This window comes from Phyllostomus discolor, chromosome 9 (assembly GCF_004126475.2).
Source record: "Phyllostomus discolor isolate MPI-MPIP mPhyDis1 chromosome 9, mPhyDis1.pri.v3, whole genome shotgun sequence".
NCBI classification, from domain to species: domain Eukaryota; kingdom Metazoa; phylum Chordata; class Mammalia; order Chiroptera; family Phyllostomidae; genus Phyllostomus; species Phyllostomus discolor.
The window spans coordinates 36285056-36303064 of record NC_040911.2 but is presented as its reverse complement, the minus strand read 5'-3'; the positions used below and the strand labels follow the sequence as shown (position 1 = coordinate 36303064).

Here is an 18009-nt window from a genome sequence, read left to right as displayed (position 1 = left end):
AAGATTGCATCTTTGCCTGCTACCATCTGTCTCAACTCAATGGAACTCTGGCATTTACAAAAACAGTGGGGTGTAGTATTTCTTATATACTTGAACTCTACCAGAAACATGCTATTTTCAGTCTTAACCAATATGCCATGCTTTCACACGCGAAGTCTGAAATGTTTGATGTCTTGCAAGATCTGCCAGGGAGAAGGAACATATCTGCACATCTAATTTGGCTGCATTGAGAAATATATTAATGAGGAGAAGGGAGCAGTATTTAGCTTCTAAACAGAGGTGGCTTCTTCTGTGGTTTATAGCCTCTTGACTGTGCTTATTCATCGCTTAACCAGCACGATTAAGGTCTTCTGCGGAAATACATCTTCTTTTGGACTTTGTAACCTCCCAGTGGCTGCCATTCTTGAGGCTTATTTTTTAGCGTGAAACAGTTACCCACTAACACTTGGCAATAAAGCATTTTCCTATATGGCATTTTTCACTCATTTCTATTTTTACTCATTAGGGAAAGTCACCCCAGGTTTGACCCAAAGGATTGGTTTGGTTCGTGTCTCTGCTAACAATACTAGAACTGCACAGCACAGAAAAATGTGACATTGTATTCAAACAATGTGTTGGAGGAAAAGCCAAAAAAAATTGCACAGGCCTAACGTGCATTTATTCAACACCAAGCTTAAATGAATTTATTATGCTTCTGGATTACACCCCATAGGCCAAGAAGCTGTCAACTATTGACATTTCCTTTTCTCTTCGTGTTCTGAGTTGAGTGTAAATATATTTGTCAAGGGAATATAGTGCATGTTTGGTTCAGTATGTGCCCGTTTCATCAGAAGGCAAGCTCCTATTATCTGTAACCACAGTCAGCGTCTTGGTTGCTTTAAGAGAGGAATGGGCTACAGTTTAAATTTACATATGGATTTCAGATTGTCTCTAATGCTGTTTTAACCATCATTTTGATTATGTGCAGGTTTTAACCTTCATTTTGAATGTGAACTGTTTCTAGTGCAAACCCCCACTTATGATAGAGACATGATTTTGGCCAGTCTGGTGTGGACCACATCTAGCTGATTTTCCGCCTTGCAGCGTGCTGCCGATTGCTCAGGAGCAGCTGATTGCAAGATTTGGGAGCTAAACACATCCCCTGAAATCTTACCGTAGCAGAGATCAAAGAGGGAGGCATTTGGGGGCATTCCATTCCAATATCTTGTGGCTATAAATCAAGTCCATGCTGACCCGGGTTCCTGCTGCCCTTTCTCACCCAGTTAACAAGGACAGTGGCATAACTGTTGAACCAAGAAAAAAGGCTGAGACTGAATCTCAGGTAACTGTAATTGGGAGTTTCTAGGGAGCAGGGATCTCATCTCACTCCCTCAGCCTTTGTACCCAGCACAGAGTAGGCAAACAGCACGTGGACATTGAACTAATCTGGACTGAGGACTGTGGTCAAGCTAGACATTCATCAGCATGTGCTTAATTGAACATCTTTGAGCTCTCACTGAGGGCCGGCGAACAAAACCTACAGACAGCAGATTTCCTATTCTTGGAAGATTTACAATCCAGCTAGGAACACAAAACTAGTTTTCAAGGAAGCCATTAATTGCTAAGCTAGGTTGTAGATGCAATAGGAGTTTAGAGAAAGGGGATAATGGTACAGATTAGAGTGAGATTTATGGAGGCAGTGGGCCTTGGTCTGTGACCAGAAGACTGAGCAGCATGGAGGTAGGTGGGGAGGAGGAAGGCAGAGCATGCAAAGAGTAGGAATAGATAGAAGTAAAGAATAAAAAAACAAAAACAAAAACAAGTAGATGTACAAAGGAGAGTGATTTGCCTTGACTGCTTGACACAGGTTGAAGCTGGATGAGATGTAAGACTGGTGGGTAATTGAGCAAGGTTAAAATACTCTTGAGCCTGGCTGGCATAGCTCAGTGGATTGAGCACGGGCTGTGAACCAAAGTGTCGCAGGTTCGATTCCCAGCCAGGGTACATGCCTGGGTTGCAGGCCATAACCTCCAGCAACTGCACATAGATGTTTCTCTCTCTCTATCACCTTCTCTTCCCTCTATAGAAATAAATAAAAAATAAAATCTTTAAAACACTCTTGAAAGTCAAAGGAATATTTATCTTTTTGCAGAAGATGATAGACTATTACTCCAGACTCTTGTAAGCAGGAGACATGGGAACGGTGGCATGTTTTTAGAAAGACTATAAAGGGTTATGTGGGAAAATCAGAGAGGTAAGAGGTGCAATGAAGAAAAAGCAGTGATCCTAGAATCCACATAAAAGTGTCTGGATTAAATAAAGCTGATACTTAAAGCAATTGTTCTTCTAGAGGACATCTAATATACAGGGTCCGGCAGAAGTAAGGCCTGCATGAGTGTGGTTGGTAGGGTAATAACATAGGTGTAATAATTTATAGTTTTAATTTGAACATTTCACCTAAAGTGTCATATGGTGTGCTTGAGTGTGATATTATGTTACAGAATTACATGCTTATGACTTTGTAATAAAAGATTTTGTAATAAAAGGGGGCATTATTGGTGCCAGATTCTGTATTTCAGGTATTCTTAACCATAGCAAATAATATTGGCAAACATCTTATGATAACTTGTAAGTGCACTTACTCTCAAATGAAGAGAAAAGAAGTTTTAGAAAAGCAAAGTAAGTTGGTGTCGGCCATATTGCTAGTAAGTGGCAGGAAAGGATTCCAACTCCATTTGAACTGTGCCCTTTCCCACTGCACTGCTCTGGGAGTCATTGGTATTTATTGGATGAGGAAATGATGTGAAATCCATGTTTTATAAAGATTAACATGGTGACCAAATACAAGAAGGATTAGAGAGAGGAGAGACCAGAGGTAAGTAGATGAAAAGGGTCTCCCTAGGGTCCTGACATCAGAAATAGAAAGGAGGGAATAAACATAAAAAATATTGCCAAGCAAGAACACAGGACGTGGTGACTGATGGTCTAAATTATTGGAAGGCAGGGGAAAGTGAAGACCGGGGGGAGAAACCCAGAACGATTAGGTGGTGAGAAGGCTGCCAGTGACCCTGGGAACACACTTTTCAGTAAAAGGATATTGATGGAAGCCAGCCTGCAGGTGAGGAAGGAGTGAGTCAGTGGTAAGGAAGTGGAGGATGTGGAGGCAGACCACAGATCTGAGAAATTTGAAAGAAAATGAAGGAAATAAAACAGCCTTGTGAGCTCGTTTCAGGGTCAATATATTTTTTTTTTTTGAAGGCTAGAACCTTGTGCATGCATGAGAAGACAGGGGGCAGTATGCATGCAGATAGGAGGAAGCTATCAAAGGAGCCAGAGAGAGAGGGGCCTCTTCGTATGGAAGGGGTCCCAGAGGTGGCAGGGGTGGGTTAGAGCTGCGGGACTGCCCAGTGGACTTTCCATGATGAGCAAGTTCTGTGAGACAGCCACCAGCCCCATGTGGCAACTGAACACTTAAAATGCTCCTAGTGAGACTGAGGAACTGAGTTTCTTTAAAATTATGTTTAATCTAAATTCATATAAATCTAAGTAGCCATATATTTATAAACAGCTACTATGTAGGACAGTGCATGACCCTTAGAGAACCAAAGGTTTTGTTGCCTGAAGAAGAGAACAAAATTCTTCCTCTAACTCAGGAAAGGAGAGCAGAGAGGGAGACAAACTAGGTATGTTTCCTAGGCAGGGAAGAAAAAATGAGTTTGCCCCTGCCAGGGGACGTTAATTTTTATTGGTTGTATCTTTATGGAAAGACACATTACTAGATCATTAGATAAGGACAGCCCACCTGTGTTATGAAGCTTGGAAATTCACGTCTCCATGGTCTGAGTAGTCTGCATTAACCAGGTGAGTTGGAGAACTGCCAAATCTCACAGGGCACTAACCAATACTCACCCTCGGTCCGCCTGCAGCTCCTGATCATGATGCTCCTCTTCATGTGGCAGGAGATGGAGAGGACTCTGCTACATTTCTTGGGACAAGGACCATATTTTGAATAGCTTATTCTGGTGTCTGAATGATGAGCAAGCCCTTCTCTGATTTTCTAGTCTCCATTCAGCTTCCGCATCTCCTAGCCACCTTGGGTCAGATATTTTGAAGGCAAAAGGAAGTGCTTCCTCTCAGAATGATTTCAGCTAGCCCAGTAGTTTTTTGTTTTTTTTTTCTTGAAGAATTGGCTATGCAGAGAAAGGAGTGTATGTCCTTCCCTTCATTCTGTAGGTCAACAAGAAAGCCCCAAATAGGTGTCCGCTGTTGCCCTGAGACAGCGTCACCCACCGTCATTTTACCGGTGCACCCTCCACTCGATGGCAGTGTGTGTTGTTTGGGCTGTTTTTCATAGCCTCCGCAGCTGGGAATTCAAGATGCTATACTTAGGCAGAAGTCCATGAAGGAATTAATTGATATGAGCCAGAAGTTGATTGCCATTTAAGTACTCAGTCTCCACCATTGCCAAGTTTCCCTCTTTGCAGAAAGAACTGAGCTTGCCTGCAAACTGGCTCATTCAGGATGTCAGCACAAGATGGAATTCAACCTTTAATATGCTGCAACACCTGCTTGGAAATAAAGGGGCTCTGTGCTTCGGCCCCCAAGGAGTTGACAGCTGACTTCATTACAGAGAAATCTGGCGGAGATGGCCGTGGCTACTCCTCAGCCTCAGCCTCCGGAGGCACTTACCCAGGAGAGTAGTGCCAACAAGACCTGAGCTTTGGGATTCTTCCAGAAACCCATGCTGGGTCATTTTACCCTAAATCATCCCTCTTCCTTGAACTCTAGGAGTTCTCTGTCCCTTTGGTTGAGCTCCCCCCACACAAGGGAGAGGGTAAGAGGCTCTGGCCGGCGGAAGCTCAGCAGAGAAGCATTTGCAGGTGTTTCTAATGCGATCTGGATTTCCAAATTTCCTTTCTCGAGCGTTCTGCAGTGCTGCGCCCCAGCAGGCAACAAAGCAGGGCTGCCATGCTCTGCAGAGTGGAACTGGAAGGTTCACCTGAGTCCTTGTCCAAGTTCTGGAAAAGACCCAGCCCCGCTCCAAGGAGCCTAGCCCACCCTGCAGGGGACCCCTGGAGGCTGTCTCCTGTGCCCTGATCTTCCATTTGGGCAGGAACACAGGTTATGCCCACCAACTTTCAATGTAGAACGTCTACCCTGTGGTCCGTCTGCATGATTTCCAGATCCTGTTAATCTGGCCCCCATTAGCAACATAGGACTAGCATATCTGACTTGAAACAAAGAATATTGATTTTCTACTATTATCCTTCATCATTAAAAAATAAACACATCTGAAATCTAAATGTCCAGGAACAGGGCGGGCTTATAGAGAACACATCCCTTTGGTGGATCACTGCTCAACACGAAGCCACAGAAATGTGAAGGTCACAGAGCACCACCCAATCAGTCTGACGCTAAAGGAAAACAAAGTGCAACTCAAACTTACACACACAGAAAAAAATCATGTAATTATTTTAAAACAAACGTTTAAAATAGTCTGGAATGAGACAAGTTGGAAAAAAAGTAATAGTTGATGCCAGAGGTCAAAATCAGCAGTCCAAGAGTTGGACCTGGCCCGAAAGCCATCTCATATGGCCCACGCAGTGGGGGGCAGCAGAGTTTGAATGGAAAAGGGAGTAGGTTGCCAACACTTGGAAATTGACACATGGCACATAACCACCCGGACTGCTGGCTTCTCCTGAGACACCGAGCAATCTGCCCCGGCAGGCTGCTGTCCCTCCAGGCAACCGTTGAGGCAGGTAGGCGATGGGGCCTTTGCTCCCCAGGTTGCCAGAGTCCCCACTGGGCCAGATTTCTCACTCACTGACTTTCTAATCCTGGGCCAGGTGTCACAGTGGTGGGCTTCTGGGTCATGTTCCCCTTTTCCCCTTCTGCCCAAACCTGCTATTGCTAATGTTACTTTTTAGAGTTAAAATGATCATTAAATGACCAGTTGTAAAAAGTAATGTTCAGGGAAAGGAGTCTGAGGCCCCTCCTACTTCCCCGCTTCTTGGATATTATTTCCAAATTTCTAGTCTTGAGTACAATACACTTGAGAACATTAGTGGCCCAGCGGCTCTCTAACGAGGCTCCACTCACCTGGGGCACTTTTGATGCCCAGCGTGCACTCTCCACAGTTAAGTCAGGACCTCTCAGGGTGGGATTCAGGCAATAAGGGATTTTAATGTTCCCCAGGTGATGACAAGGTATAAAGGTCCTTGCAAAAAGCCATATAAATGTTCACATTAGAGCAGTTTTTCAACCTCAGAACCACTGGCATTTGGGGCATAATTCTTTGTTCTGGGCACTAGCTCTGTGTGTGATAGGATGCTTAGCAGCATCTCTAGCCTCCACCCATAGATGCATTAGCATGAGATGACAACCACTGCATGAAAGATCATAAAATTATGTTCAAGTACAGTGGCCAATGTCTTGGCCACCTGCCTGCCCCTAAGTCCTGTGAGAAATTTCTTTTGGAATTAAGTTCTAGGAAACAAAAATCTCTCTTAAGGAAGTGGTATATTTCTTTATTTCTTCCCCCTTCTACCAGGAAGCTCAGAATCAAAGCAAAAAAAAAGCACTCAAAACCAAAATTAAAATACAAAACAAGACAACTACTTTAGTATATTTTCTTTCCTCTTAATGATGCTGACTTTCCTATTGACACTTTGTTAATCTTTTAGTTGCCTTGTATTCTTAAAGGAGGAAGTAGAAAATGTAAACAAGGTTACAAGCTCTTCCACGTACTTTTCAGTATTTATGACCCAGAGAATGGCTGGTTGTAAGAAAGGACTGGATCAGCCAGGCATATGGAGCAAATAAGGGACAAGCCCTTTGGCCTCCAGCTGTTTCTGGGATGAGGCTGAACTGTGTGTGTCCAAGGAGGCCCGTGGGCAGCCGTGCGGGGGGAGGGGGAGGCTTTTGGAGGAGAAACACAAGTCTCTGTTGCCTCCTGAGAATTGCGACGCCCGGTGTGGACTAGGAGCCTGGGAAGTCCTGAGACGCTGTGCTGTTCTAGGTGCCTTGGGATGCACCCCTGGACTGCACCGCCACCCACTTCTGTGAAGTGAAGGGCAGCTTACTTTTAGTGAAGTGTAACCTGTTCACTAATAAGCAGAAGTTTTAAGGCTTTTAAAAAAATCATTATTAAGTGTGGTTACTTCATTTTAAATGCAAAATCCTTGAATAGACCAGAGATCTTAATTTTTTTAAATATAGCTGAGTATTTTAATTATGAATGTACTTGCATATTCTCAGTGTATTTCATTATTTATGTTGCCAGTGAAAAAGCTTTTTAATTAAATAGCATGCTGGCAATCCATTGTGAAATGTATAGATGAAGATTTCCTAGCATTAAAAAGCTAAATACATACACACGCGCACGTGAAACATTCTAGTGAATGCATGCACTTTAATTGCTACAAGGAACTATTTTTCTGAATAATGCTAAAATTCGATCAAACATTTTTTTAAATTAGTAACATAAAATAGTATAATTTGCCAGTACTTCGCATGGTTGTTTATGCTAAATGCACCCAACTAACTGGGAAATGGGGTGGGCAATGGTTCTCCGTGGGATCCCCGCAGAAGGAGCGTCAGCATCACACGGGAACTTCTGAGAAACGCGAAAATTTGAGCCCTGACCCCGGCAACGGAGCCCGCAGTGCTGGCTGTTGGGCCCAGCTAGGGAACAAGCCCTCCAGGTGATGCTGATGCTAAGTTTGAGAACGATGGGGTGAGGATAACGGCTTGTGGGGCTGGTAATCCGGGCTGTGCATGGGCCCCCGTGACAGGCAGAGCCACAGCACTGCCCGCAGTGACAGGGACAGCATTGGCCCATGCTGTAGTCCCCCGTCTGAAGTGTTGTGAGGATTCTCGCTTGTTCGAGGTTTAACGGTCTGCTTGAGGTCCTCAGAGTTTCAGAGGTCAAAAGAGTCATAGTGAGTGAAATGTTGTAAGCATGGTGTGGTAGAAAGTTGCCCATTAACATCAGGTGTATACTTAACCAATTTTGACTAATGATGTACATCAGCATTCAACTTACATAGTTCTATTTTCATCTTTCAAAAAAAAAGACACTATGAAATTAGAACTCCAACTCATTCACCAGTTTTTGGCAGGTGGTGGGGTCAGCAATCTTCCAGAGACACCCACGTGTGTGTGAAGGCTGACGCCCGGGCCGCCCCGCTGCACGCCCTCCCCTGGCTGCGGAGCTGCGCTGGAGGTGGAGTGAGCGGGGAAGACAACAGTGGGAGTCAGCGCCAGAGCTAGAACTAACAGCCACCGGCTCCCTGCTCTGCGCTTTGTCTTCTGAATGAACAAAGCTGCTTCTTAAGTACACATAAGCCAAACTGCCTCTCAAATTGCAGTCATCTACTTTGAGTTCAGATTTGCACAGCATGACATGAATTGGGTTGCAAATTATGCAGAAAACAGCCATCACATCCATCTGTGATGTCAGAATCCTCCAGTACAATGTGACCTGGTGGTATCTGAGCGAGCAGGCGTACATTGGGTCTGATTCCTTCCCTATGCAGTATGATGAATGTCTTCCCAGCTGCATTTGGCCCAGAATGAAAAGGTTAAATATGACTGAGGTTAGGTCTACGATATGCTCAAGAGCAGACTTCATTTCCAAGGGTGCAGGCAATTATTATTTTTTTTAATGGTAGAGTAACTAGAAAAAGAAAACACACAAATACACTCATATCTAATGGTAAACTGAATTTATTTCCTCTTGGAAAACAATTCCAGTAATCTCCAGGTTCAGACCGCAGAGTAAACATTAATAACAGTAACATACAGGTTAGTTCAACTGATTCAAGAATTTGGCTGTGTGAAATCATTAAGGAAAACCTTGAACACTCAAAGCTTCAAATGTATCCAGGAAAAAAAATTCTTTGACAGTCTACATAACAACTATTGCATATATAGTGATGCTACCTGTCACATCGCAAGGCTTACAAATATATATACGGGCCTTATCCAGCTGTGGGTTCTGTTCTGTGAGAACATCTCTTCACGGTTTGCAAGAATCTTCAGCAATAAAAAATAGTCTTGGATTTGACCGTTGATTTACCAAAAGAGAAATTCTAGGCTTAAGTGTAAATAAAAGGAAGTCCAAATATAGTCTCATGTGTAACACAGTTGTCTTAATCTGTCTTCCTTGAAAATACTTTCTCTTAAGCCATTTCGCTCACATTTTTTTTAATCTTGCCTGAATAGGGCCCAAGTCCACTAGTCTTTATAAGACCATTTTAGTTTCAGACGACATAATACATGTGCAACACTTTATATACAAAGAGTCTATCCGGTGCTCAAAAGTTCAAACACATGAACATCCAACAGCTTTGATAATACAAGTTTTATGGTACAATACAATGTTTCTGAATAATATACATTAACAATGAAAGTTTCGTGCAAAGAGTAAAACATGTTCCCTTTTTGTGCCACAGAAGGAATTCTCCTCCGCAGACCGTACTTGCACTAACTGCTGTGCTGGGTCATCGTGTGATTCTGGAACAAAACAGAAAAAGGAGGGAAAAAAAACTTAAGTGATTGTATTTTCATCAGACTGAGTATCTATAGAGGCTGACTGATTTATGACGCCACAAACAGTGTGTTTCGTACCCTGATGAATAGGGGCTCATGGGCCCGACTCCACCCTGCCCAGGAGTAGGAGGAAGGAGGGGCAGGGCCAGGGGCCCACCTGCAGTGAGACCCCTGGCCTGTATCTCCCTTTCCTCTGCCTGTGCCTTGCCTTCCCTTCAGAGTACCCTCCCGCCTTCCACCGTCTCTTCTTATCAAAATGCAACCCGTTTTTCAATGACTCAGGTGGCAGCACTATTTGAGCAGGTTCCTTCGTTGATGCATTATTTCCATTGATTACAAATGCTTTTATTCAAACCACTCTTGGATGGTGAACATTTTGACAGCAGAGGCTCTATCTATGTGTCCCCGAACAGAGACTTTAAAGGCAAAAGCTGCCTGGCCAACACCTGATGGCAGGGGCAGGAAGCTTCTCCAGCTCCTCTCCTGCAGGTAGGCCCAGGGCCCTGTCACCACATGGCTTAGGAGCAGATGCCGGCAGCCAGCAGCCACTCCCCCATCTCCAGCTGAGGCAGCCTTTGCTGTCTTTTGGTACTGTCCTCTCCATCCACACAGCATGTCCTCTTTCTGAGTGAAGAGCTTCTTTCCAAATTGTGAGAGGCCAACTGGGAGCCCTGGGACTGTGGCCTGCGAACGGGGAGGCCCCGTGCATTCATTCGGAGCAGACGTCTAGAGGTGGCCTGATTTCCACCCTGCCTCCTCTGTACTTCCCTTGAGCCATGTTCTCCCAACTCTCACGGTACATCACCACCCGCCCCATTCCATCTGATCAGAATCTTGAGCTCACAATACCACCACTTCCATGCTCATCCCATCTAAAATTAATTTTTCTCTTCTCGTATTTCCCACCACACTTTCTACTGCTTATATAGTATACTTGTAGGTCTTGTCTTCTGGTATGGGTGGGCATGGCTCTCTGGCTATGTCAGTAATTCCTGTATTCATTCATTTATTCATTCCTTCACGAGCGTTTGTTGAACACTTGCATCACCACCGGAGTGGCCACAGCATCACAGTGCTCAGTGAGGAGGATCCAGCCAACTGAAGGTCTAAGTAGCAGACAAGGGCCACTGCAGGGGGAAGGATGCTGCCTGCCCTCATGCCTTCCAAGTGCTCACAGTCTAAAGAGGAAAGTCATGTGGGCACATAATGGTAAAGCAGTGTGGCAGAATTATACTAAAAAGGAACATAGAAATGTTATGACTACACCTAACCTTGCCTGCCCTCTGGGGAAAGGCTTCACAGTGCAGGTAGTATGCGACATTTCAGTTGAGGCTGGGCACAGGAGAAGGTATTCGGGATGCAGGGAGGGCCCCTAGGTCAAGGGGCCACAGGGCCAAAGGCAATGAAACAAAACTCTGTGAGATGTATTTGTGCCCCCGCAATCCTTCAGACTGGCTGGAGTTTTCTGGGGTGCCCTGAACCAGAGTACCCATGAGGAAGGAAGATGGGGGTGGGGCAGAATATGAAGAACCTTCTGTACCTTGCTAAGGACTTCAGACTTTGTGTTCCAGGTGATCTATGGAAGTTTCTTAAGCACAGGACTTTGTCTTAGAGAACTTTGTTATCTTTTCATTCCCCAGAACAGCTAGCCAAAAGCCCTCTCAGTGAATACGTGCCGATGACCAGAGGCTCGGCTGCCGGTGTCTGCCGAACCGTGGCTGAGGGCTCCGGTGCGGGAGACGGGGGACTGGGAAGGGGACAGGGTTTTCTGTTCCATTTCAGACTTGGCCCGTTTTTGAAAACTGGACACAAACAGTAATGATGAGAAACATCATTTCATTCTCCCTTGTTTGAAACAGCTAGTTTGATTAATTCGGTGAAAGATAAGCTGGATTTTTTTCTTCTTCTCTGTAGTCTTAGCCTCAAAGTGCAAATAAGGAGCAGAGTATTTTTATGTCAACTCTCCTTTTCTTTGTATTCATTTTAACTACTTCTCAAAACCACCTTTAACCAATAGGTAGATTAAAAAGTAATCAAAATATGGACGAGACTAAAAAGCTTTCCCATGTCCTTAAAAAAAAAGCACATTTATGATTAGAGAGGTTAGAAGCAATACAAAAGCCCAACTACTCAAAATACACTATGTGAGTTTGCTTCTACCTTTGATATCTCAAAGGGTCAAGTCTGACATTAGAGAAAGTTTTTTTTTCTTTTAAAAGAAGAATTTAAAAAATAAATACAAGTCATAATAATTGTTGCCTAAATGATAGGACACTAAGAGCAGATAGGACATTTTTATTTTATACCATAACCAAAATAAAAAAGTCAGCTTGATAACATTATTTTCAAGTGTTTAATGTGTTTACAACAGACATTCAACATTTGATAGGGTTCTGGAGGTTAATAAAGGAAGATGCATCGCCACCTCTCCAGTGTTTTGGTACAAGCCTCTATCAAGATACTGCACAACACGAACCCCACACCACAGACTGGCCATAACAGTTGGCAACAGTTTTGTCTTGCATGCTTTCATCCTCAACTAAAACCATATAGGTCTCCTCAGAGCTGAGGGGAAAAAAAAGAACAAATACATGAATCACTTATTGCAACAGATTGAAGTTGCCACACGAAAGGAGTTATGCTTTGCATATTAAGAGAGAAGAATATAAATCATTTGAGAGAAGGACTAGAGTATGGCTTGTGAAGTTCAAGCTTATGCGGAAATAAAGAGCCCCAATAAAAATAACATCTACATGGGAAATCTGGCCTGAAAAACGGTAAAGGCAGAAAGCTCTCCTGCACACCCTTGAGATCACCTATGTATTGTCACTTTTTTGTTCTTTTCCAGGAAAGACAGGCCCCCATTCTTGGTGCCCACCACTGCCAGGGCTTCTCACGGCAGGAAGGGGTAGGCTCCTAGGTGGTCCTGGGAACCAGGCATACAAGCATTGAAAGAAAAAGAAGCCCATCCTCAAGGGCTTGCCCTCACCCCCTAGGAGGGTCCCTGGTATGTGTCCATTCGACTCCCCAAAGCGGTATTCTGAGTCACTGAAATTACAAATGGCCTACTTTCATTTTCTGAAGGAAGGAATGGATTTCTGAACCACACAGATTATTGGGTTGGCTTTTCAGGGTTGGAGAGAACAGACAGAGCACCAGTCTCTAGACTTCACTGAAGAGTCTTTGATAAGAGAACCAAGAAGTCTCTTCATAGGAGCCCCCTTCTGTATTTTGTGTTTTAAATATCATAGACATCATTTCTTTACAAGGGGAGACAAGAAGCGAGAGGGAAAGATGAGCATAGACCAGAGGAGCCCTAAGCACAAAGAGGGCAGGTTCTGCAAGTGGTTGGCTCCAGCCCTGGCCCCCGCCAGGCTGCAGAGCAGGTCCCGAGTCGCTGCAGCCCCCGCCTGGGTGCAGAGAGGGGAAAGCGCCTCCAGGCCATCAGAAAACAGTCTTTCCTTGTAAGTTTCCTGCTCTTAAGGTCCAGAGGAAACCGCTACACTAGAACAAAGCCACGGGTAATCTCACCAATTTTACACAGCAATTCACAGTCCCCAAAGTACTTTAATGCAATGACAGGTTATGAGAAAAAATATCTGTTCCAATGAAGGGAAAGTGTTTTACATAATCGAGGAGAACATCAGTGCAACACGGATGGTGTTGCGGGGGGGGCAGTGATGACAGAAAAGGAAGTAGGAAGTAACGAAAACTTCTGTAATCCCACAGAGAGCCATATTCTACTCTGCAAAAAGCCATCTCTTGGAGACCCCATGTCTAAGTAACTGAAAATTGCAAACCATTAATCCCAGTTATGAACAGTTGTTTTACACGAGGGGGGTTTGTATAAAAAAAATCAAATCCAGAACACACCTAAAAGCTTAAAAGAAGATCTATCTAGGTATGATACCGTAATAACTAGGTTTCAAAAACAAAAAAACACTCTAGTATAAAGGGCTGCATTGGAAAGGAGTGTGTTCTATTTTTTTTCTTTAAATGTGAAATTAAACTTAGAAAGCTAAAAAACAGATGAGGACCTACCTTAAAAATTCCCTTCTAGCACTATGTATTTCTTTAAAAATATGAAATGCCTTTCATTTTACAGGACTGGAATTCTCATTTTGAGCTTGGCACTCTAACAAATGATTAATTCAGCCTCCTCCTTTCTGAGAGCTGACCACATTTACTGGTCAAACAGTTTAATCCTATTTAAAACACAGTCCAAGCAAAATATTTTTAAATAAATATAAAAACCCATGATCCCCTGAAACTGTTCACCTGGCCAAGCTGTCCCATTTTCTTTCAATCTTGATGTGAATTTGAGTATTTGCCCCAACAACAACGATGAACTTAAGCTTTGGAGGGAAGCCGGGTGAGGGGGTGGGGGGGCTGAGGAACTGGGTTTGGGGCAGGAGAAGGGGGAATCTACCTTCCCGAGATGGAAAAGTTAAGTTCCCACCCCCAGAACTTGGGCCACTGATTGTCCAACCTCTTGGCAGAGGCCGCGTCTCGTCTGGGCTTTGAACCTTCCCTTGGCATCGGCAAAATGTTAAGTAGCGACGGTAATAAAAATAAAAACTGCATTTGAATGGAAGTTTTGTTGAGAGCTGTTGACTCAAAGACGTTCATCATTTTTACCAGGACCTGTCTATTTATAGCCTTTTGTCTCTAACAAATTCTGACAAGCTTTTAAGACTAAGAAAGAGAGCCAGCAGGCTATTAAAAAAATGGGATAAAAAAAAACCCCAAAACAAAACAAGCTTCCCACTAATTTGCCATGTCATTAGAATCTTGAATCCAAACTGCAGTTGTACCCAGTAGAAATGAGGAGTTTTCTGACCAGACGAAATAGCAGGCAGTTGCGGCTCTGCAGCAATGCAGGGCGGGAAGAGACAGGGAAACAGAAAGATGAAATGTGGCCGCCGCTCTCAGCAGATGGTGACAGCGCCACGGCAGCATGTTGTTTTCCTTTAGTTGAAGAACGCAAACATTTGTAATCAATCATCACTGATTAACTAATTACATTACCCTTCCTTTTATCACCAGGGTTGGACCTTTATCAGTAAACACTTTGGATGATCTGTATGCTCTTATTTTCCTAGAAGCATATTCCAGTACACATAGAGTCCCACAGTTACAGGCTGCAAACGGAATTCTACATTACCGTCCACCTTTAAAACACTACTGCTTTTTTATTTCTCATTTTTTTTCAAACAAAAGCAATTGGTTTCCAACAGGCTGGATAATAAGTCTTTTGACCTGCATTCTTCTTTGACCCATTAAGGTCACCCCTGCGCTCGGGCACAGAGCTGACTTAGGAAATGCCTGCAAGTCCTACATTTCATCTCCTGCCCACTCAAAATAAAGCTTTCTTTAAATGTGTCTGCACGGGTCCCTGAAGGCCAAAGAGACATCCCTGTAGTGGGCAATGGAGGGACAGAAGCTTCTGCCTTTATTAATGAATGCAGACCATTATGAGTCTGGCTGGCTCCTTCCCTGTTCCCAGAAGCATATACTGTACGTGACTTAAAATGCTAGAATATTGACACAAAGCGAGCCAGGCACCCCTAAGGAAAATTACTCCTTGGATATAATGTAGGCTCGTAACAGCTATTAGAGTACAAAATAAAACCCTCCGGGATCAAACTGACATATACCGCATTCTACCTAGTCCTCAAACATTAGAAGAATTTCTTTGTGAAGGCATTCTCAAGGACAGCGTTAAACTGACTTTTGTAGCAATCTGCAACAGCATTTTGGCTTAGAGCTTTTAGTACTAAATCTCTGGTTTGAATCAATATAAGTACTATATCTTCTACATTAATCAATACATTTGGTTCAATACATGTTCTATTAAATTATACTTTCTAATCAAGATTTTTACATTTCCCCCTCTCTCTTTTTTCATTCCCAACTTCTTTTGCTGGTAAAATACTTTTAAAAGTGTATAGAGCTAACGATGACAAAATACCGGTTTATTCCCTGCCCCCAATAGGGTACAGAAAAGACTGTCCCAACGCAAAGGGCAGCCTTTAAACATCTTAATAAGGCTACCACAATGCGAGTGTAATAAATTAGCATCTTCAAATTCTACACAATTACAAAAGTACTCTTATTTTTAAATTAATTAAAAGTGACTAGCTACAGCTCTGGAAGCACCATTAGGACTATTCCAAAAATTACACCAAAGACCCGAATCATCCAGAAGTTCCCATCAGACCCCACTGAGCCACCCAGAAGTTTCCATTACCCACACACTGTACGATTCCTGGCTGGAGAAACGCTGAGTAATTGTGTTGTCAAAGACCCTGGCCAGTAAACATCAGGAACATATATGTGGATATGTGCATTTTTGTGAGACATGTTACATGTTATTGAATACTATCTAAAAGGACAATATATGATATTTCCCAAAGTGCTATGAGAATCTAAGAAACATATTCATATATTGGATTTTCACAGCCAGGGAAGTTGACTCATAATTTTTACTTTGGTCAAATTTACTGAAATGAGGTCCTACTCTTTTATTTTGACATAGCAATGGCATTTCTGAAACGGTCTGTCATGATATGCTTTTTGCCCCCTCTTTAATGCCATGGATGTTGCATTTATGACCGTGTTTGCACTGACAGAATTTCCCTTTCTGTTTTTTCATATGGTAATGTCATCACCATGAACTTACAGAGACACCGACGCGTTTTCTTTTGACATTTAACAGTTCACATGGGCTTGGCCTGACATCTCAAAGCGTTTTCTGGGTGACACTCAGCTACATTAAAGCAAAAGGTGAAATGGCATCATCAGAAGTGACCAGAAAAATACAAGATATTAAAGGCAGAAAAGGACTGCTAGGTTATTTGGTTTTCCCTTTGCTGGAACAGGATGGTTCTAAGAAGTTTCTATTCCAGGCCAGTGTTAAATGGTTCTGGCAATGAAGCATCCCCCACACCTCCCACAGGAAATGATTTCACATTCTAATAAGCCTCACTGACGGGCACTGTTGTTGTTCTCTGTGCAGACACACTACATGAACCTAGAAAGGGGTGGTCGGAGATAACCAGGAAGCATATGGACAAAGCTTGACTAAATATGAAGGGGGGGGAGAGAGAGAGAGATCTCCAAAGTAACCCCGAGACAATCCAGTGAGCTAATTTTTAGTCATTTTACAAAATACATGCTATTCAACTGCTTCATGATAGATTCTCAAAGGCCAGTAGGCCTGTCCCGTGACAAGTTTTCCCAGCTTCAGCACTGCTGACACGTTGGGCTAGACACTTCTTTGTTCTGGGCAGCTGCCCTGGACACTGCAGCTTGTTCCGCAGCATCCCTGGCCTCCACCAACAATATGCCAGGGGCACCTTCCCAGCTGTGACAACCAGAAATGTCTCCAGACATAGCCGCAGACCACGGGTGGGAAAACATCGCCCTCCATCCAGGACCACTGCTTCGCCGTGTTAAACACACCGAGCCCGCTGCGTCACGCTTAGGCACACGTCTTGGTCCTCCGTCTGAGACAGCAGTGTTCAACCTCTTTCATCTCGTGGCATACACAGACCAATTACTGAAATTCTGTGGCACACACAAAATATATCTTTTGCCAATCTGACCAAAATAAGGTATAATTTTGATTCATTCACACCAACAGACCTTGTTGTGCTGGCTGTTGTCATTTTTTAAATTTGAAAATGTAAAGGAAAAGAGGTCAGTGCCCCTGACTAAACAATTGGGTAGTGCATGTTTTAAAAATTCTTGTGGCGCACTGGTTAAAGATTGCTGGTCTAACAGGTATCTCTTCCATCAATTGAAAAAGAAAAAGCAACAAGGATGCATATGGAACTATACTGCATGAAATTTTTAAAAAAGCAGTTAATGGGTAAGACTGGGCAGTTGTTAATAAATTGTGGAAAGGATCCTTGGAGATATACAGGGTCCGGCACAAATAACACCCCTTCTTACCACAAAATCTTTTATTATGAAATCATAAGCATGTAATTCCATAACATAACAATATCACGCTCAAGCACACCATATGACATTTTAGATGAAATGTTCAAATTAAAACTATAAATTAGTACACCTATGTCATTACCGTACCGACCACACTCAAGCAGGCCTTACTGCCGCAGGACTCTGTATAATAAGTGGGATTGCTCGTGTGAAGAACTGAGTCTCCAAAAATGTCCACTCATTCGGCAGTTCACTAAAGCCTCCCGTGTACCATGCATGAACAGAGGTGGTACATTTTGGTGGTAATTAATCAAGTCTACTTAAGGAATATTTACAATCGAATAAAGGATAAAGGGATCTAAATATTAAACTCTGGAAATTAATATCTAGGGTATGGAAACAACTATCTACTTTGAAAGAACTACAGAGCCACTATCCTTAGTTTGCAGCTCTAGAGCCAATCTCAAAGTTGACTAGATCCCTAAGTAATGCGTCATAGAACCAAAGAGGTGGTTTCGGAGTTGAGCGGGT

At 43.3% G+C, this 18009-nt stretch overlaps 1 protein-coding gene across 3 annotated transcripts in view; it reads right to left on the bottom strand.

Annotated features, from left to right (window-relative positions):
- Positions 1-8688: 8688 nt before the first annotated feature.
- Positions 8689-18009, bottom strand: part of ZNF521 (zinc finger protein 521) — a 283566-nt gene continuing 274245 nt past the window's right edge. For all 3 annotated transcript variants that reach the window (XM_028524919.2, XM_028524921.2, XM_028524920.2), the window contains one exon: positions 8689-9495. In XM_028524919.2, coding sequence (XP_028380720.1) covers positions 9466-9495 — 30 coding nt within the window. In that variant the 3' untranslated portion in view covers positions 8689-9465. The remainder of the gene's footprint in view (positions 9496-18009) is intronic.